This window comes from Rissa tridactyla, chromosome Z (assembly GCF_028500815.1).
Source record: "Rissa tridactyla isolate bRisTri1 chromosome Z, bRisTri1.patW.cur.20221130, whole genome shotgun sequence".
NCBI classification, from domain to species: Eukaryota; Metazoa; Chordata; class Aves; order Charadriiformes; family Laridae; genus Rissa; species Rissa tridactyla.
In genome coordinates this window covers 10,738,997-10,760,898 of record NC_071497.1, presented here as the reverse complement: position 1 = coordinate 10,760,898, position 21,902 = coordinate 10,738,997, and the positions used below count along the sequence as shown (strand labels likewise).

The window sequence follows — 21,902 nt, the reverse complement described above, 5'->3', positions numbered from 1 at the left end:
TTACTCGCTAACTGGAGTCTTTCATTCCTTCTTTCTCTAGATTGCCTGCCAGGATGGTCTGGGTGTCAAGAGAGTGGGCAAAAGTGAGAGAGCACTTCTCTCCTCTACGGTCTTGACTTTTATCGAGCTGCTTCCAGTATTTACCTTTTTGTATCTCCGGGGCCATCTGGTTCTTCAGGAACTTCCAGTGTGAGTGGTGCAGGCAAACAGTCTTTGCCTTACTGCAGAAGATTGTATTTATGACTTACTGACGTGGGCAAACGCTACTGTTGTAGCTATATAGTTAGATGATATGCAAAGCTCGTATTTGAAAAAGTATGGGGGGCGGCATCCTTGTGAGTTACCAAACAGGAAGGGGAAGTATGTAAGGCATGTTTTGCAGACCTCATTATTTCCATAAAATAAAGCCACTTAATAATCTTTTGCATTCGCACCTATATTCTCCATTTAGCTTATAGCATCAAGTGTTTCTCTACAGGAGGAACACAATTAGGGAACGAACACGACAAAACAAAAGTAAGTGAGAATTTCTGTGCAGAATATAAAAGCCACTTAAACATTTTTGTCCAAGTCAGTTCTGGCCAGATGACAATGGAATTTCATTCTTACACCTGAGGAAAATACAATTTAAATCTCCTTTCCCAAATGTGTGTCCTAAGTATTCTAGTATGCTGTAGGATGAACTTAGATGAGAAATCATTAACTAATTTTAGTTTAAAAATTTCTTTTTACAGTAAAGCAAGAACCCACTTAGTCCAAGTGCATTGGCTGCAGTTCTATGTGTGTTTGTTTTCTTTAGTCAGCTTGTCTACCAAGAAAATCAGACCATCTTAAATAATATAAACAGCAATTGTCGGATAGATCAAGTATGCTGTATAGTGGTATATTTTTGTGTGATCTGGTGTACACACTGCATTGGGTGGATATAATTAGGTACAGTACCCCAATGTTATTAAATACAGTACCACTGGTGTCTCTAATAAATGCGCACCTAGCACAGCACTCTGCAACATCGCCTTTTCATTCTATTTCATGACCACAGCAACAACATTAGCTACTTCACAACATCTGTGAGAGAAAACCAAAAATGTTGCTGTTTTTACAGCACATCCTTAGCCATAATGAGGTAAAAATGAAGTCATGCCAAGATGATGGGATACTAAACCAAACCTCAAAGAACCAAATTTTGAGCAAGGACTGAAGCTTTGTGCTTCAAAAGTCAGATTTAAAAACTAATTTTCTTCTTACTGATCACACTTCTGTAACATGAAAGTGCCTCTTGTGAGGCCCAAGCCCTCAGGTCTGTTTGTCTGACCTCTTTCCATGTGCATGCAACTTGCAATCCCCTTCTCCATGTGCCGCTGACAGCATCAGGAGCTGACTGGCCGAAGCTCTTCCATTCCTGTCTTTGGGATAAATCTGTGTTCTGGTATTTCCTCAGCAGACTCCAGGGCACATAACCGTTCTGGCAAAACAGCGCATTTTTCTCTGCCCTCTAGGGCGGAGCCTCCCGTCAGCCATGAGCTCAGAGCGAGTTTCACCAACAGGTTTTAGCGAGATCAGCTATCACACCATCTCCCATATGGCCTTTCCTCCTGCAAGCAGCACAGTTCTGCTGGATGAAAGATCATTTTAGGTACCATCCTGGGTGTGCCAAATTTCCAAATTTAACTCCGTATCTGCATGCTGCCTGTCCAGACACATCTGGGCAACGGGTGAACAGTTCCCAACACCGTGTCTCAACATCCTGCCTTACTGAAGAGGATGCATTTCAAGCCAATGTGTTGGGCTTTCATAACAAACTTTGGTATACACTACTACTCTTTTAACTTGAGTGAGAGCCAGTATTTGAGTTTTTGTAGATCCTATTGATTTGGAATAGAGAATAACTGGTAATGGATGATGCTCAGCACAGCCCTGGTCACAAGGCTATGCAAGTCCTTCTTACGCAAGGAGAATCAGTAAATCTGAGTGTCCTTTTGCAGTCACAGCCTACGAGCTCACTATGAGCTCAAAATTGTCTCCTATGTAGGCTGCTCCTTTATTTACTCAGTTCATCTCTGGGTCTTTGGTGTGTTTCTTCATATCAGTCTCCCCTCTGCTCATGCCTAAAACAAGTGCACATCCTTTCTACGAAACTCTCTGCTTCAGACATTCAAATTCTTCTGCAGCTGTAGTTTTTAAATGAAATTTGTGCTTAACTCACAGCAATTGCAACTGAAGGACTGTGGCTGAACCTGCCAGTTTCAAGAAAAAGCAACCCTACCTGTCATATTCCTAGTAGACTGTAAACAATTGCAAGTTGCTGCAGGACACCCTCTGACGTTCCTCTTCAGTAACATTAGATTGCTTGGCTCTCCCAGTTTCTTCACAAAAGTATCTCAAGTATTAATACAAGTATTAATACTCCCTCTCTTTCTCTCCTTAGCGCTCGTTTTTATGCTAGTATTTTTTTCCCACATCTGGTGTATTATCTGTGCAAAACAATTCACAAGCATGTCAGAGTTAATCTATAAACACCACTAAGAGGAACAGCACATTCCTTCTACCGGAGGGGAGCAAGTGTCTCAGTGCTCAGAGGAAATAACTGTCGGGAGTTAGGTAAAATCAGAGTGGTAACAGAGGGGAGGAGGAGGGAAATCGTTATGTCTTGAGTTTGGAGGCTGTGTGGAAAGCTACACAGGTATCCTAAAGCACAGCCATCTTTTTTTAGCACTACGATCTAGCTGGCCGCAAGGACTTTCCCTTTAAAAACCTGTTTTGGGGCGGGCCCAAACACCATGCAGTATGCAGTATATAAAAGAGCAGCTCAAAGATAAGTTTGAATGCTTATCTAAAGCATGGTTATTGACACAGATATGGAAAAGAATGTACAGAATAGGAGGGTGCTTTGAAGGAAATGGGTTTTTCTTTCCCCATGGAGGAAATGCCGAGGTGCATAGAGATAAAAGACGTAGACATGACATTAAATAAAAGGTTGTGACTGTCCCCATTTCAGTTACAGTTTTGCTGTGATGATGTAAAGCTAGTCTGCATGGGATCAACACCTGAGAAAAAATATGCAGAGGGGAGAAAAACCAAGTATAAAGCAAAGGCAAGGAAAACACAAGCACTGAAAGCTATGCTGACTTGAAGACCTGATTTGGAGTGCATTTGATTCAACAAGAAAGCTCCTTTTGGTTTCAAACATTTTGGTCAAGGATTGGCTGCACCGAGAATCAATGACTTACCAACCATTTCTTACTCAGCTAAGTGGTCTCCAGCTGCAAGGAAATCCTGTGGGCGGAAAATGCATTAGCAAATGCTTTGGGGTTTTTGGGTTTTTTTAACTGAGAGAGGTTTGAATGCAACTTTTAAAAAACTCTCCTGAGGGGACTTCTAAAAGAGTCTTTTAAAACTTTAAAAAAAGTCACCTTTCCAGTTCTGTTATGTGAAGTTTGTTTTATGCCACAAGACTGTGTTGATAAAGACTTCAACCAAGCTGGTCAGATTCCCCATCCCAGCTGCTCCCACACTTGTTCATGAAGCTGCAGAAGCTCGCTGGCTCGCCAAGCTTGTTATGGCAGCTGCAGGAGGGGAAAAAAAAATAATTAAAAAAATCATAGGGGAGGCTTTGTTCTTCCTTCAGGAAGTCAGATTTTTATTCAGCCTGAAGTCTTGTAGTGTACTGCTAGGCTAGTCTATTGCTCTTGGGCATAGCAGCCCATTATATGGTGATGCCATTATATGGCAATGTGGGCAGTGTACCTTTTTTTGGCGTTTCCCAGTGGAGAAGGCTGCCATGGGGCCGGGGGAAGGAGCATCCCAGCACCTGCACGAAAAGCTTGCAGCTGCTTAAGAGATACAAATCTAGTTTAAATTAAGCAGGAACCCTATCAGGGTGATGGTGTTTGCAGGTGCGTTCATGTTTTTCTACAGAGACGGGCAAAAATAAAAATATTAAAGCGAGAACATTAAAATTTTACTTTAAATTTGCATTATCTAAAATATAACTTCAATCTCAGTTGGAGCTAGGCCTGCATGGTATATGTATTTTAACAATTTCCACATGCAAATGTTATCTGCACAAAAGTGTCAGTGGGGCACAGCCCGTGCAACGGACGCTGCTGCCGCCTCAACCCTGAGGCGACCCCCTCGCCCGCTGGTCGCCCCCGGCGGGAGGCCCAGCCCCCGGCGTCCTCCCCGGGCGCGGAGCGGCCTGTAGCGAGGAGGCGTCGCCTGCCTCGTCTGCCGGGGCGGCGGCGGCTTCTTGTGCGGGTAAAGACACTGGCCTCAGGCGCCTCCGCGGCACCATGGCAACGGCGGCCATGTCGGGCGAGGGCAAGCGGCGGGGCCAGGCGCCTCCATGACGGGTGAGGGCGAAATGGCCGCCGGAAGCGGCGGTGCTACGTGACGTCTGCTCAGCCCACCATCAAGGCATTGAACCGTCGGCGGGGACTTCCGGTGGCCGGGAGGAAGGCGGCGGCGGCTGTTTTTGAGGCGCGTATGAGGAGTCTGTGGGGCGGCCGGGCTGGGCCGGGGGTTTGGGGAAGAGTGGGATGTGTGGGGGAAGGCGGGTGGTTCGAGGGCGGAGGCACTGTACACCCGTGACGGAGGAGACGAGCCCAGGGGACGGTCGGTGTGGGGGTGCCGTGAGGTGCAGCCGTCGGTGTGGGCCTAAGGGACGCCTGAAGCAGCGGTGGGTGTGGGGCTCTCGGTGGCCGGGGAGCAGAGCCGGAGAGGCGAACAGCTGTCCAGCTGTGGACGCGGGCGGGGGTTGGTGGTGTGGGAGGCTCCCGGCTGTGCTCCGTGGGGGTCCCCACTGGGCGCGGAAGGCAGGAGCGGGCGTTAGGGCACGTCCCCGAGCATTTGTGGGCATCAGTGAAGTGCGTCCCTACGAGGGCCTGGGGAGTCCCAGCGGTGGTTTGGAGTGGGTTCCTTGCTGTGCGTGGAGAGGAGTCTCTGGTGGGTGATGTGGGGCTTTAGGCACCCTGTGTGGAGCAGTGTTGCTGGGGGAGGTCTGGGTTTTGAATGGGTGGTCCATTGGGGAGCTCCAAAGGGCTGTGGATTATATAAAAAAAATCCCAAAAAAACCCAAACAAACAATTGTAGAGAATGTCTGGTGTGTGTAGGAACCTGAATGGTGAGCTTTGAAAGGTTTCTTGACTAAGAGGTGCCACAAGCATGTGAAAGGGCTCAAATGTGGGCATAAGTTGCAGATGAGTGGCTAAGTACTGGGCCTGGGGAAGTTAGGTCTTGGCAGGTGGATGACGGTGGTCAGAGTAGATGAATTCTGGCCGGTGGTAGGTATGGGGAGTGCCTGGTGGAGGTGTATTTTGGTCTCTGTTTAAGAGGGTTTTAACCCTAAGAGAGGGATGAAGATGAAGCTGAGTCCCTGGTAGGGGTGGACAGTCGCTCTTTCATGAGGCAGTGTGATCTGTTTGGGGAGAGAAGAATGTGAATAGCCTGGGACTGAGGGTAAGGTTGAGCTCCTAAAGGAAAAAGGGCCTGTGGTCATGAAAACTTAGTGGGGCAGGTGCTGGCATACAGCACGTGAGGAAGTGAGTAGTGGGGAGAGGGGGAGCTAGAGCTGAGTGGGATGATGTTAGGAGCCAGTGGAAGAAATATTTTGTCCGTGGACAAAAACTCTGAAAGGCAGTGGTTACTGGAGACTCACTGGATTGATAGGTAGCAGATGTTTTTAGTGACAGCTGCTCTCCCCATCACCCCCCAATGGCCTAGTTGCCCACTGAATTCCCTTGATAAAAGGAGGAAAACGGTTACATGGAAGATGTCTTTGTTTATTTTTTAATTTTGAGATGTATTTAATACTTATGTTAAAAGACAAGTTGCAGGAACACTATACGTGCTGTTGCAGTAACTCATTTAGAAATAATCATTTTATTATTTTGCCTATAGTGAAGGGCAGTGCCAAGCTAAAATGCTTGTTAAATGATAAGATTTGGCAAAGTAGTATACCAGCTTAATCTTAAAAATACAGTAGCTTAAGTACTTTCAATAGAACTAGGCAAGTAAAGCAAATACATAAGAACTGGCAGTTTCAGTTTGTGGCCCTTAGTTTAACTGTAAATGCCATTATAGATTTCAGCGGAACAATATAAATCTTACTTGTGTGGTCTGCATTTCATTTACTTCTGTGTTTCATTTAGTTTAGAGGTAGAGAGAGATATGAGGATTGAGTTGTCATAGCATCAGTGAATATAGGAGAAGAATGCTATGTATGTCTAATGAAGATCTAATTGTTTTCGTTTTCCATCACTAGCCACGGTATTTGTTTTGGAAACCTTTCAAGTAGACAGTTGTTGTTTTACTAAATAATATTTTTGGGAACTACAAGAAATACTGTTCAAACATGAGGAAAACCCTGTTTAAAACAGTGAGGATCATCAAGTACTGGGATAGGTTGCCCAGAGACATTGCAGAGTTTGTATCTCTGGGGATACTCAAAGCTGACTGGACAAGGCCCTTGGCAGCCTGTGCTGTCTGACCCTGCTTTATTCAGGAGCACTGAGCAGGAGATTTCTGGAGATCCCTTCCAGCCTCAACTATTGTGTGATTCTCTAACTAGTAGTCCACAGCTTTTCAGATTGCATTAACTTGGGGATAAATACTCTTCAAACATGTCTGTATTTCTCCTGGTACACAGGAACAGTCTTCAAGTGGTTCTTTACAAAACTTGTCTCAGCATTGCTGTTCAATTCGATAGGATTTGTAAGATCTCTATGTAAGCTCTTGTAGGGCTTTTCTGCAAGGTGTTGCTGCCCTTGGCTTTAACTGATTTTGAATGTTGATATAATAAGAACAGTTTGGTGGATATGAAGCGAACTGGTGCCACATAGACGCAGTCTCAGTTGCTTGTTAATTTTTTGTTAATGCAGAGGGAGAGATCAAAAAAGCAGAGACTGAACCTACATGAAGATTGATTTCCAAAGAGAGTGATAAGGTACAGTGATTCCATTTTAACATTGCAGAGCACTGGATTTTTTTCCCATCAACTTGCTGTTTGCAGTGCTAATCCAACTGGTGTCTTTTAAGACTTTATGTTTGTCCAGTGTTTTCCAATACCTTTTGAGTTATATGGTCTGTACTGTGTTGGGCGTCTTGTTACCGTGAGGAATCTGTATGTTAAAAACCCTAAATTGTGTTGCTTGTGTGGGTGTGTGTTTGCTGGGTTTTTTTAATAATGTTCTTTAATGTTCAGAAAGAACTTAAAGAAAGCGGTAGTGTGTATGCTTCAGCCACCATGTCTGGAATTGGCAATAAACGGACAGCTGGAGAGCCTGGCCCTTCTGCACCTCCAGAGAAGAAGGCGGGGGTTGAAGACTCAGGGACCACGGTGGAGACCATTAAGCTTGGTGGTGTTTCTTCAACGGTATGTCTTCCTTGCACAACGCCACTCAACCTATTGTTTTTTTTTTCATCTGGAAACAAAAATATCTCTCTGCCTTCTATATGGGCCCAATGATCTGGCTTCTGTGGGATGTGCGCTGACTTATTCTTCTGCACAGGAGGAGCTGGACATCCGGACGCTACAGACCAAGAACCGGAAGCTAGCGGAGATGCTGGACCAGCGGCAAGCCATTGAAGATGAGCTACGAGAGCACATTGAGAAGCTGGAGCGTCGGCAGGCCACTGATGATGCCTCTCTGCTGATTATTAATCGATACTGGAATCAGGTTAGTAAAACCCTTTGTGATTTTATATACGCCACCCTCTTGTCTCTTCTTCTGTTTCCCTGCACTTCCTTTATTCACATCTATTCTTTGTCTTGTCTTGCCTTTCCTGTCATTCAGTTTGATGAAAATATCCGTATCATCCTTAAACGCTTCGACCTGGACCAAGGTCTTGGAGACCTTTTATCTGAAAGAAAAGCACTGGTAGTACCAGAGCCTGAACCAGACTCAGACAGCAATCAGGAGCGTAAAGATGAGAGGGAACGAGGTGAGACACCTGAGTGGGGACAGTGGAAAAGATGGGTTCCAACTGTGGACAATGTTGATATCCCTTTTTAAAGGATGACAGAGGCTTTCTGATTGTGGACTAGAGATATGTTGCCTGCCAGAGCACATTTACTTTTTGCACCTCTTTCTGTTCCCAGGTGAAGGACTGGAGCCAGCATTCTCCTTCCTAGCCACTCTAGCCAGCAGTACTAGTGAGGAGATAGAATCTCAGCTGCAGGAGCGTGTAGAGTCCTCCCGCCGTGCTGTTGCCCAGATTGTGACAATGTATGACAAGCTGCAGGAGAAAGTGGATGTGCTGTCACACAAGCTGAATAGTGGAGGTATGACCAAGGTGGCTGGTACTCAAGGACATCATCTAACCCCAGCTTAGACATGATTCTGCATTGTATGCGTTAAAGCCTAGTCCTTAAATCAATTGTCTCAGTTTTCCACAATGTCAATTAGTAAAACCTGTAGCAAAGACTAGTGCTATATGCTAGAACTGTATTATAAATGCCTCTAAATTTGAATGCTGAGAACTCTGCCCAGTGTGTTGGGCTAAGGAAAGCTTTGTTTCTGCCTTTAGTGTGTTCATGCACCTGAAAAGTTACGAATTACAATTGAACCTTACCACCCAGCAATCCTCAGCTACTGAGTTAACAGGCTTCATGCTTACAAGTGAAGAAGTGAAATCAGTGTTGCAAAATGATTTTGGACTCCTCGCTTGCAGTTTGGTAAAAGACACAGGAATTACCAGCTCCTCAGTTTCCTCTGAGTTTTGAGCAAAATGGTAGCTGTCTAGTGTCTTGGTATGCCTAGTGTAGCTGTCAGTTTTGAACACAGAGTTCTGCAGAAGAAAGCTGAACCACTGGCTTCTGAAAATTGATGTAGCAGATTCAATTTACACCCAGATGACTGTCTGAAAAACTTCATTAGCTTAAGGTTAGAATTTTAATCTTTTGAATTAAAATGTAGGTGGAGTATCAACTCCTCCTTGGTTTGTTTTCTGTCCATAGTGTTTTATATGCTGTGATCAAGGAGCTCTGGCAGGTCTAGGATTTGTGTAGCAAAGCATTAGTAGCCTTAGTTGGCAGTCTTAAACAAACTCTGTAGTAGCATTGGCCTTAGTGCATCATGAGCCTTACTCAGTTGCTGTAATTGTCATCTGGTATATTAGCTTAAACCACCTATTGTGGCAGGTTTATGCATGAATTTGGCCTTCATTAGGGTGTCACTGTGTTACAAGGGCATGTTCTGTGTTGCCGGTACTGAATGATCCCTGACATTAGGGGATTGTAGTTGACAATCATGAATGTATAGCATGTTAAACGGCAGAGCCTGCTGCTTAGTGAATACAATTAAAAGCTCTGTGTGGCTAGAGATCTGACCTTTGGGAACCACCTGCTAGAGGGATATGGTAAGCAGAAGACAAAAACAGAAATTTCCGTTTCTGTTTTCTTTTTTTCTTTTTGCTGTTTTAAAATTAAAAAGAGTCTTCCTTGATTTCTGTTTGTTTCCTTTTCTTTCTGCATCTTTCAGATATTACACTGATGGAAGAAGCAGTCCTAGAGCTTAATACCTATCTCTCACATGAAAATGGACGGCTGCAGGAGCTGGCTGACGTTCTTCAGGAGAAGCACCGAATCATGTCTCAGGAGGTATAAAAGGAGAGAGACAGAAATCTGCTTTGGAATTCTGCTTAGAATAATTTGTCGTTATCATAGTTTGGAAAGCAGGTTATTGCTTTGGAGAGGGACAGGAGCAACAAGATTTAAAAGTTGCCTTCTGAACAAAGGCTATGGAAAGGGTTGTTTTTGTGGAGAACTGCACATAGACTTTCTGTGTGGTTTGGGTTGATTTGCTTGTTACATCACTGAATGAAAGAGAATAACCAGACCAGTGAGTTGAATGGATTTAATTTTTAAAGAAAACAGAGCAGAGGAAGTGGTAAGGTGATGCTAACGTGGTTGTGTAAGCATCTGAGACACTTGACATGATATCGCTGTCATTTCAAATTCCTTGGTTTCTCTGGGTAATGTATGAAAGTGTAACAACATTAATTACAAGAGGAGCCCAGTCATTAAGGGATTCACATTGTTGGCAGTATTTATTTGAGAGGTTTTACTTCCTTTAGTAACTGTGTATTTAAACACTGGCGTTGCTTAATGTTAGACCATCAAGCTTTAGTGGTCTGTAGAGTAGATGAACATATGGATTTAAAAGATTAAAAAAAAGGTGCCTTGGAATAAGATGAGGTGGCTGCCTCTGTACTCTGCCAGATATTACCAGCTTCTTGCCCTTTTTCGATTTTCAGTTTTGTCTTATTTTTATTACTGTGTTGGGATGCAGCCGGTGTAAAATTCTGGACAATTCATTGAGTAGTCGCCACAGCAAAAGACAGGTGGAAAGCACATGAATCCAGGGTATGATGAGTAAGAGAAAAATTAATATTGAGCAGTCTTGGAAAACGTTGATTGTATTCAGTATGCCAGCTGAAACACTCTTTTGGTTGCAGTTCTCCAAGCTGCAAGAGAGGGTGGAGACAGCAGAATCTCGGGTGTCTGTTCTGGAGACTATGATTGATGACCTTCAGTGGGATATTGACAAGATACGCAAGAGGGAGCAGAGGCTCAACCGCCACTTAGCAGATGTTTTGGAACGGGTAAGCACCAGCCCCTTTGACAGGAAGCCAGATAAATGGTTGTAGTTTTGAGATGTATGACATCATCTTATGGTACTTTGCTGAGAGAAGTGAGAATCTGTAGAGTACCATCTTTCATCCTGAGTATGCTATATCAGCAGCTTTAGCATTTAATTGGGTGTTGACGAAATCTGTTGCCTTTTTCTGCAGGTAAATTCCAAAGGCTACAAGGTGTATGGAGCTGGGAGTAGCCTCTACGGGGGCACCATCACCATTAACGCCCGCAAGGTAATGTCAGACGCTTGGTTAAGAATAAAGTCAAGGAGAGCTTGTGTGTATGGCCACAGATTGGAACAGAATTTAGATACCTTCTTTGCCACAAATCTGTGTGTCTCTGGTCAAGCCATTTTGTCTGTGTGCAAGTTTCCAACTTATGAGACAGACCGGATGAAAGTAGACTCTGTCTCACTTGGTAATGTTACCTGACTGTTAAGTCTGTAATTTCTGTTACTGTATAAATAGTTACTTAATCAGTATCCCCAGTAGATACATTAACATTAGGATTTACAAGCACTTTATCCCCAACAGTTTGAGGAGATGAATGCAGAGCTGGAAGAGAATAAAGAGCTTGCTGGTAATCGCCTCAATGAGTTAGAGGAACTACGCCAGGATCTTGAGGAAGTAACAACACAGAATGAAAAACTCAAGGTGAGACATTTGTGCCTATTTGAGGATGAAGGTGTTCTGTGTGGTTGGTTGCCCTCTGTCTTGCTGTATTGCATCTCTGGAGAACTTCGTTAATACTATTCTGTTCTGTGCTTCCTCTAGCTGGGTTATATTTTGTACAAGGTACAATTTAGCAAGTTTGTGTGACTTACGCTTGCAGTTCAGTGCATTGGTGACACCATGTGGTCATCATTGGAAAAAGTAGTGGTTTCTTATTTCCTCTTTTCCATTCTGATCTATTCAATACGTTTTAATGATACCTAGTTAAAAGTAATTCCACATTTTTATGGGTATTGACTGCTCTTCCACCTTTCCCCTGCCCTGCGCAAGTGGAACCAGAGAACTGGAAAAATTGGGGAACTTGTGTATGAGAGCTAGGCTCTTGAAAGTGTTGACGAACTTAAATCTTTATCAGTGTTTATCAGAATGAATAGATAGGAAACGGCATATGAGTATCTTATGTCTTAAAAAGCTGTGACTTTATAGTACATAAGAATATAATATATAGAATAATCTAAGTTTTATCTTAGTGATCAGTAGGTCTGTTAGCCTGTTATAAGAAATGTCTGAGCTGATAACCTAAGTTTGAGATGAGATTCCAGAAACTGTCTCGAGGCATGTCTAAATTCTGTTTATCCACTTGAGTTTGTTTTAAGAGAAACATCATTTACCATTATAACTTTCTTTTTCTTTTAATTAGTGTTAAATTGTATGTGTGTTTATATGTGTCTTGTTTCACTGCTGGTAGTCACAATCATTTGTTAACATTTTTTTTGTAAGGAAAATTCAGATTCTGTACTTCTGCTTTCTCTCATTTCTCTTCCTTTCAGTCATTATGTCTCTTACTGGTAGAAAGCTAATGTAATGCCTACTTGCACATGTATTTTCTGTAGTTTTTTATCATACTTTTCTATGTGGCCATCTTTATTGATTTAAGTGATTATGGTTTTACAGCAGATCCATTGAAAAGGTATATCATGTTTTCCAAGCTCTTAACTTTGAGAGAAACTATTGCAGAACCTGAGAATCCAAAACTCTTGTCATGTGACTTTGCAAGAGAAATAGCCTAGTGCATACAGAGAGAGCATAGACTTTTTAAATTGATCCTGAAGCATATCACTTGCATGTACTCCACAGCAATGCTATTAAAGTTATACTTTTGTCTTTGCTTGTGGCAGCTTGATCACCGTTCTCCTACCTTGCAAAATAGATGCTGAAGACCAGGTAATAACTTTTCTTTCTGTGGCATTTTCTTGTGTCCTGACTAGGTTGAGCTGCGACGAGCAGTGGAAGAGGCTGTGAAGGAGACCCCAGAATATCGCTGCATGCAGTCCCAATTCTCTGTTTTGTATAATGAGAGTCTCCAGCTGAAGGCACATCTTGATGAGGCCCGCACTCTGCTTCATGGCACCCGCACCACACACCAGCGCCAGGTGGAACTAATCGAGGTAGCACCACCGCTCCATCAGACTAGGGAACGTTGTTGTCCCATTGATCATCACTACTGGGTGTGGGTGGCTCTGGGAATGCTCAGGAAACTTTTCTTCCTGGCAGTAATTCATCTGTGTTGGTACCTCACGTTGATGAGGTGAGAGATACTCCAGGGTCACAGCACTAAGTTCTGTCCCCTTATTACTTCTCAGAGGGACGAGGTCAGCCTTCACAAGAAACTACGCACAGAGGTGATTCAGCTAGAGGATACCTTGGCACAAGTCCGCAAAGAATATGAGATGTTGAGGATAGAGTTTGAACAGACACTTGCTGCTAATGAACAAGCAGGTATGGAGTTTTTCTGCTGTGCTTAAAAGCAAACAAACAACCCCGCTGTCCCTCCAGTGCCCATTAGAGACTGCATTGCAGTAAAACACCTGGTTGGATTCTTTGTCATTGTCAAATACTTCTTCTGGCAGGTTTCCATCTCAAAAAGCAAAGCTCTTCACGTGTTTTATCAGAGGCCAGTTCCATTTTATCTGACTTCATTTTAGATGTTGCAGAATGCATACATTTTGCTAATAATTTGGTTTATGACAGACTATTTAGCATTATTAAAATTATTTTTGGGGTGGATTTATTTACAAGTCTGGAATGACATGCTGGGTAGGAAACCAGTAATTTTCAAATTTAATCAGAGGAAATAAAGAAGTTATTTCTAAAGTAGCATTTAAATCACGGAGATTTTTCCATAGCATGACACACTTTCTATAGGAACATAGGGAAAAAGTAACGTTAAGGGGAAATTAGGACTGGGAATTTGCAAGAACTTATGGTTGCATGTAAACCTGGCATGGTTTTTTTCTGCAAATGTGTTGTGTTGCTCTTTTGTGTGGCAGAATGATCGTAGTCTTATTTGGTCCTTTGTCACTTAACGTATTCCCCATCTCCACGAAAGTCCTTGCAGGTCGGCAAAAGCGTGGTTTGTTACAGTTGTGTTTCTGCTTTTGTAGGCCCGATTAATCGGGAGATGCGTCATCTCATCAGCAGCCTCCAAAATCACAACCACCAGCTGAAGGGAGAGGTGTTAAGATACAAGCGTAAACTGAGAGAGGCCCAATCTGATTTGAGCAAGGTATCAGTGCAGCAAATGCCAGAAAAGAGCAGAAAGTGCCTAGAAGGGGGAATGCTGTCACCTTTGCCTGCAATGTCATCCTTTCTCTTATGGCATGCAGGATGCAATGTAATTTTTGATGGAGCTCTATGCTCTGCTGCTTCCACTTAACAAATTAATAGTCTTCCTTTGTGGCTGTATAGTGCTTCATGAAAAGTAGTAGCAATTATGGAGGGGGCATGCAGGGATGGATCTGGGAAGACCAGGAAAGAGGGGAATAAGGTATGTTTCTGTCTAAGAACTTACTGCTTTGTTTTGTTCTGTGTCTTCTTTCTTGCTATTCCGCAACAGATCCGCTCTCGCAGTGGTAGTGCTCTCTTACAGTCCCAGTCCAGCACAGAAGATGCAAAGGAGGAACCTCCAGAGATCAAGCAGGAACCTGATGATCCGTCTGCCCAAGTGCCTGTCCCTAAGGCTGCATCTGAAGATGTTAATGAAATGAAGGCCAGGCGAGATGAAGAGGAACGGGAGCGAGAGAGACGGGAGAGGGAGAGGGAACGAGAGAAGGAAAAGGAGAAAGAGAGAGAGCGAGAGAAAGAGAAAGAAAAGGAAAAGGAACGAGAGCGGGAAAAACAGAAGCAGAAGGAATCTGAGAAGGAGAGAGAGTCCAAAGAGAAGGAGAAAGGAAAGCATGAAGATGGAAGAAAGAAGGAGGCTGAAGTGATCAAGCAGCTGAAGGCTGAGCTCAAGTAAGTCTCTCCCTTTCCTGCTTGAGTAGTGCCCAAACTGTGGTGTTTGTGTGAGATGACTTGTAGCTCGCTCTTATGAGATTAGCTTCACTGAAGTGAGAGGTTTCTGGTGCCCTCTATATCTGATTGCGATTTGGACAATGTAGTAACATTTCTGCTTCAACAGCCTAAAGCATGAGCTACCAAACCAGATACTTCATAGGGTGGGTCAAGTAACTTTATTTGTTACTGTCATAACAGTTGAGTAAAGCTTTAAAGCAGCAGGTTATTAATAAAGGGCACAGTAGTCTTCTCTGTCTTGGATCAGTACCAAAGCAGAGATGGATAGTTTGTTGTTTACTGTTAGGGTATGTGTTTCCTCCCCACCCCACTTCTCTTGTGCCTGAACACGTTTCTTTTCAGCCTCCAGCCTGTGCTCCTTGGCTATTTTACATTACGAGGGAAAGATGAGCCAAGGATTACTTCATAATACGCATGCCATGTGGGAGATGGGGAGAATATTGCTCTGACTCTCATGCTGGATATGTGACAGCATAGGTTTCCTGCTGTGTTCTCACAGTTGTTTATCTCCCTGTCTCCAGGAAGGCCCAGGAGAGCCAGAAGGAGATGAAACTGTTGCTAGATATGTACCGCTCTGCTCCCAAAGAGCAGAGAGACAAAGTGCAGCTGATGGCAGCTGAGAAGAAGGCAAAAGCTGAGGTAAATCTCATTTCTCTTTTATTTTTCTCTTTAGCAAGTTACTTAAAACTTCTTTTCGGATACTCTGCACTTAACTGTGTGGTTTTTTTGTCTTCAAAACTGGAGATTGTTCCTCGTCTCATCTTTGTCACTTAGAATAGAGATTGAAATGTTCTGGAGATGAACAGGGAGGTTTTGGGGTATCCTTCTCTGCGAAGGATGGTCCCTTTGCCCAGGCTGAGGGACGTGCCTGCCTCTTTCTCAGTTGCATATTCAACCGGTAACGAAGCTGAGCATGTGTCCCGGAGACATACACACACAGAGGACGCTGATGTGGCCAGGCAGACTGCCACGGACAAGGCGCTGCCTTCAACATATATAGGACTGAAACAAAACATAAGCATAGACAGCCATGTCCCCTTCCTTCTCTTCAGCTGGTAGAGATCACTAGTTCAGGCATATGTACAAAACACTCCAGCTTCACAAGCACACGCGCATTCACAGATCCCAGCAGTACCAGCACGGCCCCTCTGTGTCTGTCTGGTACCCCTGTGATCCCAGGCCCTCTTACCTTCTTCACATACAGGTTTCACTTACTCCACAGCACTTACTCCATGTAGCACACTTACACACGGGGTAGAGAGTTATTTTACACCAAGATAGCTAAGAAAATAATAAGAACAGGCTGCGGTGATCATGTGCAGGGCTGAGCCGGACAAACATGTACTGACTGCAGTCATTCTACATGTGACCAGCTCCTTTTATACCCTTCTCTGTTGAACTCAAATTTGTTTGTCCTTGCTCTCCCCTCCCCTGCACATCCCTCCTGGGTTTATACAGCTCTGTTGATTCCCACAGCCCTCCTAGTCCAGGATCCACCCCTGGTTTACAGTTTTAACAGTTGCAAAGTCCAGGTTGATCTTCTTGGAACTGGTGCCTGTAGTTTCTTGGTAGCTTATCAACTGTTGTGACTGCAGAGATTTGTTTCTTGTGTTTGTTTCCACCTTTGTTTTGTCAGGTCCATATCTCTGTATATTTTATTTCTGGTTTCCTTCCCCCCACCTTGCTTTGCTTAGTTTCCCAATTGACAGGGTCCACAGTCAGACAACCTTGCTGGAACAAACATTCTCATGCTCTCACGTGCTCTCATCCATTAGTGTGACTGAACAGGTTTGGTTCTCATCACTGCCTCCCTTATCATGTGTCTGTCAGGTTTGTGTTACTGTGTGTTTTGTTTATGGCTCCCTCCTTTTCTTGTTCCTTTTTGCATTGAAAAACGTCCTTGACCAGACACCCTTAAAGGAGTAGATGCTCTCCGTCCACATACCCGTGCAACATATACAACTACAGGAGGCTGATGTTTCTACTCTGATAAAAGATGCTATGGAATTTTCAAAGGTTTTGGAAACACAATCTTAGGCTTGCAGCCCATCTTAATGGTCCATCTGCCACTAATACACTGTCCTGTCAAGATGAGCTGGGGTTTGTTTTCTCATGCTCTGAAGGCAGTTTCTCCAGTGTTTCAGATAATTGTGAGGAAAAAACAGGCTTTTAACAATGTTCAGGACACATTCTTGTGCTTAGTGTCATTTCTGTTTTGTTGTTGCTGTAGCTGGAAGAACTGAGGCAGAGGGTGAAAGAGCTGGAAGACAAGGAGAAAAAGGAGAGTAAAAAGATGGCTGATGAGGATGCCCTCCGCAAGATCCGAGCAGTGGAGGAACAAATTGAGTATTTACAGAAGAAACTAGCCATGGCTAAGCAGGTGAGAAGTTTTTGATGAGTTCTGTCTTGGCTGGAGCACTTGGGAAGGAACTGCCTTCATGTTATGGCCAGGAAGATTACCTGAGAGAAGCAATTCCTGTCTCTGTGTGTGCCAGAGATGTGAGTTTTCTGTTTATCAAAGGGGGAAAAAACCCAACTAGCCAAAAAACCAACAACAATAAAAAAAAAAACTCACAGCATTAGGGCTTCACAAAGCTCATGGCGGGGGTGGTGGGGAATGTTTAACTGTTTGTGGCCTAGGTGAAGAGCACAGAGGAGAGATGGCTGTATCAGCCTTTAGTAGAGGAGGTTGCAGTTTCTTTCCGCACAGTTCATATAAGTAATATATGTGCATGATACCATAATGTATCTTCTTCCATGAAAAGGGCTTAATCTAATGATAAGAGAGCAGGACCACCTCAGTAGGGGACAGGGAAGCGAGGACTTGACATACTTTTTTAGAATTCAGATTCTTTTTCTTATAGTACAGAACTGTTTTATCTCGTCACTACTTGTTTAATGTTGAAGTGGCCTAAGTGAGTTTAAGGGGCTTGCCAGCTTGTTAGTTGGAAGCTGTTGAGTTGTCCACATGTAGAATTCTTTGCCTGGTATATGTATATGACAGCTGTTCATTTAGCTGCCTGAAATTGGGAGTCAGTTTCTGCCCAGCTGTGACAACTACTGTGTCACAGCTGATTTTGACAGCAGACAAGCCACAGTCTGTGAATGCTTGTGGAGATGACCATCTCTTTTTTTACACCTTCTAATTTAGTGCATCTCTGCAGTGGTGCAGATTTCTAGGGAGCACTTTTTTCTGGTTGCTGGGAAGATGCTGTTCTCTGATACCGAGCTGTCTTCCTTCATCTGTGCTAGGGTTGGTGTCTTTGAGTAAAATGTTCAGGGTCATTGTAGGGGGTACAGGACACAGTTTTGCCAGAGCCTGTGATTATTCTGCAGGAGGAGGAGGCCCTGCTGTCGGAAATGGATGTCACAGGCCAAGCCTTTGAAGACATGCAGGAGCAGAACATCCGCCTGATGCAGCAGCTGCGGGAGAAGGATGATGCCAACTTCAAGCTGATGTCAGAACGCATCAAGTCCAACCAGATCCACAAGCTGCTGAAAGAGGAGAAGGAGGAGCTGGCAGACCAAGTTTTGACACTGAAGACACAGGTAACCTGGGAGAAGGAGAGAGGACAACAGAACTGATGGGGGAAGGTAGAGGTGTTGTGGGTTTACTCTGGTAGGCAGTAAGAAACAGAGACTGCTGTATGAGTATAAAATATTCATTGCTATGGAGAGCAGGAGGAAGAAGTAGAAAGTAATTTTCCTGTCATCATGGTACTTCTACATATATATTCTGCCATCCTTGGAAGCAAGGTGGGACTGTTCACTGCCTTGCAGCAATTCTCTAAGCCACCTTCCAAAAATATAAGACATCTTTGTTGTGATTATTTGACTGCTAGGTTTTAAAGTGCTCACTGGAGAGCTCTGGATACAGCTGTTAGACTGACAGTGTGTCTGTTTGGGGAGAAAAAGGCAAGCTGAAGAGGTACTCCTTGGTGATGGGGAGGCAGGGATAGTTTTATCATGCAGCTTTAATGACAGCTCTGAAGACCATGCATTTCAGTCTTTCTGTACCTTCTGTACCTATTCCAAGGTGGATGCCCAGCTGCAGGTTGTACGTAAGCTGGAGGAGAAGGAACATTTGCTGCAAAGCAGTATTGGAACAGGTGAGAAAGAACTAGGTCTCCGAACACAGGCCCTGGAAATGAACAAACGCAAGGTGAGTGATTGCTTAATTTCCTCTTGGATTGTAAGATGGAGTTGTTGTCTTGTGGGAAGCTTAGAAGGCTCCTAGCTCTCATTGGTATTACAGAACCTGATACTCCCTGGTTTTGGACTAGTATACCAGAGGGCTGAGAAGTACCTAAGAGAGTTCTATTAAAGTATTGTAGCATAATGTTTGCTTTGATAAGGACAAGCAGGTCATAGCTGTTTCAGTGAAAGTCTGATTAGGGAGCTGAAGTAAGGTGCCTTTAAAAGGAAACCTATCATGAAAGAATAAGCAGCAGCCAGATGAAGTTAACTAGGGTCAGAGCTTTTATAGGAAAGATGGGGTAAATAAAAGGAAAATATGTCTGGGGAATGTTAAGACCTTTAACAGATGTCTAAGATCAATAAAATAGGTCTGTTACAAGTAAAGTAAGACTAAGTCTCATAGTCAGTGCTGCCTTTGTTGTTAAATCTTTAGCAGAAATGCAGGAATAACATCTAAACAGACAGAAAAGAAAGCAGAAATATCACTGAGGAGGAGATGGGGAATTCAGCACTATCACTTGTGCTTAATATCACAATCTGTGGTATTGAGGGCACTTGGCTAATAGATTCATTGGTGGTATGCCAGTTAGAAAGCGATAGGAGAACTGGTGAAGGGAGAAAATGATTAAAAATTAAACACTTGCAGTTCTGTCTAGTTCAGCTATACAACTACCTCAAAACAATTTAGTAGAGAAAATGTAGAATGTGGAAGGGTGAAAATACTTGAACGAGAAGATAATTGTGTGGTCATTAGTATTTTTTATAAGTGACATGCATTGCAGTGTGACAGGGTTTGGCTCTACTGAAGAGGAATGTTGAAGCTAAATGATTAGAACTTGTTAATAATAAGGGATTTTGCTGTTGAAGTAATGTTTAGGGAGTAAATCATAGTTATTCCATTTGGAAGTACCAAAATTAGATTGAAAAAATAGATCTCCAGCAGCGCAAGGAGTATTCTTTGAGCAGTCTTGGATTGCCAGGCAGAGGGACTAGAAATCACTAGAACTCTTTTTCCGGGCTTGGTACTGGTTTTCTTTTTCAGGCCATGGATGCAGCCCAGCTTGCAGATGATCTGAAAGCTCAGCTAGAGCTGGCTCAGAAGAAGTTACATGACTTCCAGGATGAGATCGTGGAAAACAGAGTAACTAGAGAGAAAGAGATGTTCAACTTCAAAAGGGCTGAGGTATGTACCTGATGCCCAGTCCTTCAATATCTCTCTGCTTTGATGTCTGTCTCCTTGTACATTGAGCTTGGAGTGGGTTTCAACTACACTACTTTTTTGGGGGTCTGGTTTCGCTTTGATTTCAGCTTCATCAGGTCTTGGCTCTTTCATGTTTTATCCACTAATAACTGACAATACACGTGGCACCAAACGATAATGTAATCTGTCATAAGTCTGTTGGACTATCGGGGATGAAAGTATGGGTGGTGTGACAGCCAGGTGCACTGTTGGCCAGGTGCTAGTTCTCTTTGGTCCCTGAAGAAGCTGTGACAGAGAATATACTGCTCAATTATTTGGTCTCTTGGCTTTTTGCAGGAAGATATTTCCAGGTTACGCAGGAAGTTGGAGACTACTAAGAAGCCTGACATGGTTCCCAACTGTGATGAGATATTAATGGAAGAAATCAAGGATTACAAGGTGAGTAGCTGTCTCTATGAACTTCCGCCTTTAATGCTACTTCAGTCAAAAGGCTGTTCAGTCATGTTTTCAGTATTTGACATCTCTTGTCTGATCTCTAGCATTGTAGACCTACCTTTCATTGAAGAAACCACCTTCTCCTTATGAGGAATGGAAGAAGCTTCATCTTCAGTTACCTTTTAACATACCTAGTGCAATGCAGTGGGTCCTCACTGTAATGTTTCTGTCTTTCAGGCCCGCCTGACTTGCCCATGCTGTAACATGCGCAAAAAGGATGCTGTGCTCACAAAGTGCTTTCATGTCTTCTGTTTTGAGTGTGTGAAAACACGCTATGACACCCGGCAGCGTAAGTGCCCCAAATGCAATGCTGCCTTTGGTGCCAACGACTTCCACAGGATCTACATCGGTTGATTCTTTCCACTGGAGCGATGGAAAGTTGCCGCTTATGCTGACTGCCCAGCCTCCCTCACTTTCTGTGACTGTCACCTTTGGGGCACCCAGTGTTTCTGTCAGCTGATCTGCAGTCTCTTCTGGGAAGTGTGGTTAGGGTATGGAAAGAAACAGGTTCTGGATATTGATTCCTTTCTTGTCCCTTTTCTTTTATTCTTGCCCTCATTTTTTGTGGATTGTTTGTGCCTGAGAGGACGTTTCCCATCACTTTCACACTGCCAAGTTGGAAACGTCTAACTGAAGTCCTGCCTTGATGGGATGGAAGCTGTCTGTGGTGCAGCAGAGATAAATGAGGAGTTTGCTTGGGTGTTAATTATTAAATCCCATCAAGGTATGGTAGTGTTTCTGAGAGTGTATAGTTTCCCAGTTAAAGGTACGGGAATGAACAGGTACATCTGTAGACTTCAGTGGAGTGACTCCTTAGATGTCTATTTTCCTGAGTCAGGGCAAGAATCTGTGAAGGTTGGTGAATTACTAAACATCCTCCCTACCCCCAAAAGTAAACACACGTCTTAGTATCCAGAAGAGGAGAAAGATAAGACATTGGAGAATCTTTACATGTAGCATTCCACTAATGAACGCTGGTTGATGTTGACATCTTCCCCTATTTTGAGGCATGTCTGTCATTGTCTTTAGTTTCCAGAAAACAATATGTAGGGCTTACTTTGTTGCAACTTTGCCACAAAGATTAGTCTTGTAATGCACAAAATCTAATAAAAGCTGTTGCCCAGGTTATTTTTCTGTTTTTCTTCCTTCTGGTGGTATCTATCTGCACTTCTGTCCTTTGTTCAGTTTTTGGAAACACTTTTCACAATCTTTAAGCTCCTAAAGTAGAGAGATTAATTTCTTCCTTCCTCTGTTTTCAAAAAATGGTTAACTAAACAACCTTTGTTCTTTTGTCTGTATCTTCACTACCTTATTCCTGACACGGCAGAAGGGGCAAGTTGCTAGATTA

At 43.5% G+C, this 21,902-nt stretch overlaps 1 protein-coding gene and 1 long non-coding RNA gene across 10 annotated transcripts in view; both read left to right on the top strand.

Annotated features, from left to right (window-relative positions):
• LOC128902413 (uncharacterized) overlaps positions 1 to 4,042 on the top strand; it is a 37,565-nt gene extending 33,523 nt beyond the window's left edge. For 5 of the 6 annotated variants that reach the window (XR_008463785.1, XR_008463784.1, XR_008463781.1 and 2 more), the window contains one exon: positions 41 to 4,042. This is a non-coding gene — a long non-coding RNA (uncharacterized LOC128902413). The remainder of the gene's footprint in view (positions 1 to 40) is intronic. The other variant, XR_008463782.1, reaches the window with a different exon arrangement.
• A 331-nt stretch (positions 4,043 to 4,373) lies between these two features.
• RNF20 (ring finger protein 20) lies at positions 4,374 to 21,451 on the top strand. Of its 4 annotated transcripts, none has more exons than XM_054185874.1 (21): positions 4,374 to 4,479; positions 6,879 to 6,943; positions 7,202 to 7,372; positions 7,509 to 7,676; positions 7,794 to 7,941; positions 8,099 to 8,281; positions 9,480 to 9,598; positions 10,456 to 10,602; positions 10,792 to 10,869; positions 11,170 to 11,289; positions 12,576 to 12,755; positions 12,951 to 13,086; positions 13,752 to 13,873; positions 14,204 to 14,601; positions 15,183 to 15,300; positions 16,892 to 17,041; positions 17,998 to 18,210; positions 18,698 to 18,823; positions 19,901 to 20,041; positions 20,396 to 20,497; positions 20,732 to 21,451. In XM_054185874.1, the coding sequence occupies exons 3-21, from the start codon at positions 7,244 to 7,246 to the stop codon at positions 20,906 to 20,908; spliced, it is 2,955 nt and encodes a 984-aa protein (XP_054041849.1). In that variant the 5' UTR covers positions 4,374 to 4,479; positions 6,879 to 6,943; positions 7,202 to 7,243; the 3' UTR covers positions 20,909 to 21,451. The 4 variants fall into 4 exon arrangements, with proteins under 4 accessions (XP_054041849.1, XP_054041850.1, XP_054041851.1 ...); XM_054185875.1 differs by lacking the exon at positions 4,374 to 4,479 and adding an exon at positions 4,657 to 4,678; XM_054185876.1 differs by lacking the exon at positions 4,374 to 4,479 and having other exon boundaries at positions 7,206 to 7,372.
• Positions 21,452 to 21,902: the final 451 nt, after the last annotated feature.

Coding starts and splice junctions, on each gene's coding strand:
- RNF20 (XM_054185874.1), top strand. CDS start 7,244: ATGTCTGGAATTGGCAATAAACGGACAGCTGGAGAGCCTGGCCCTTCT. Junction 11,290..12,575: donor CACAGAATGAAAAACTCAAG/GTGAGACATTTG, acceptor TGTCCTGACTAG/GTTGAGCTGCGACGAGCAGT. Junction 12,756..12,950: donor GCCAGGTGGAACTAATCGAG/GTAGCACCACCG, acceptor ATTACTTCTCAG/AGGGACGAGGTCAGCCTTCA.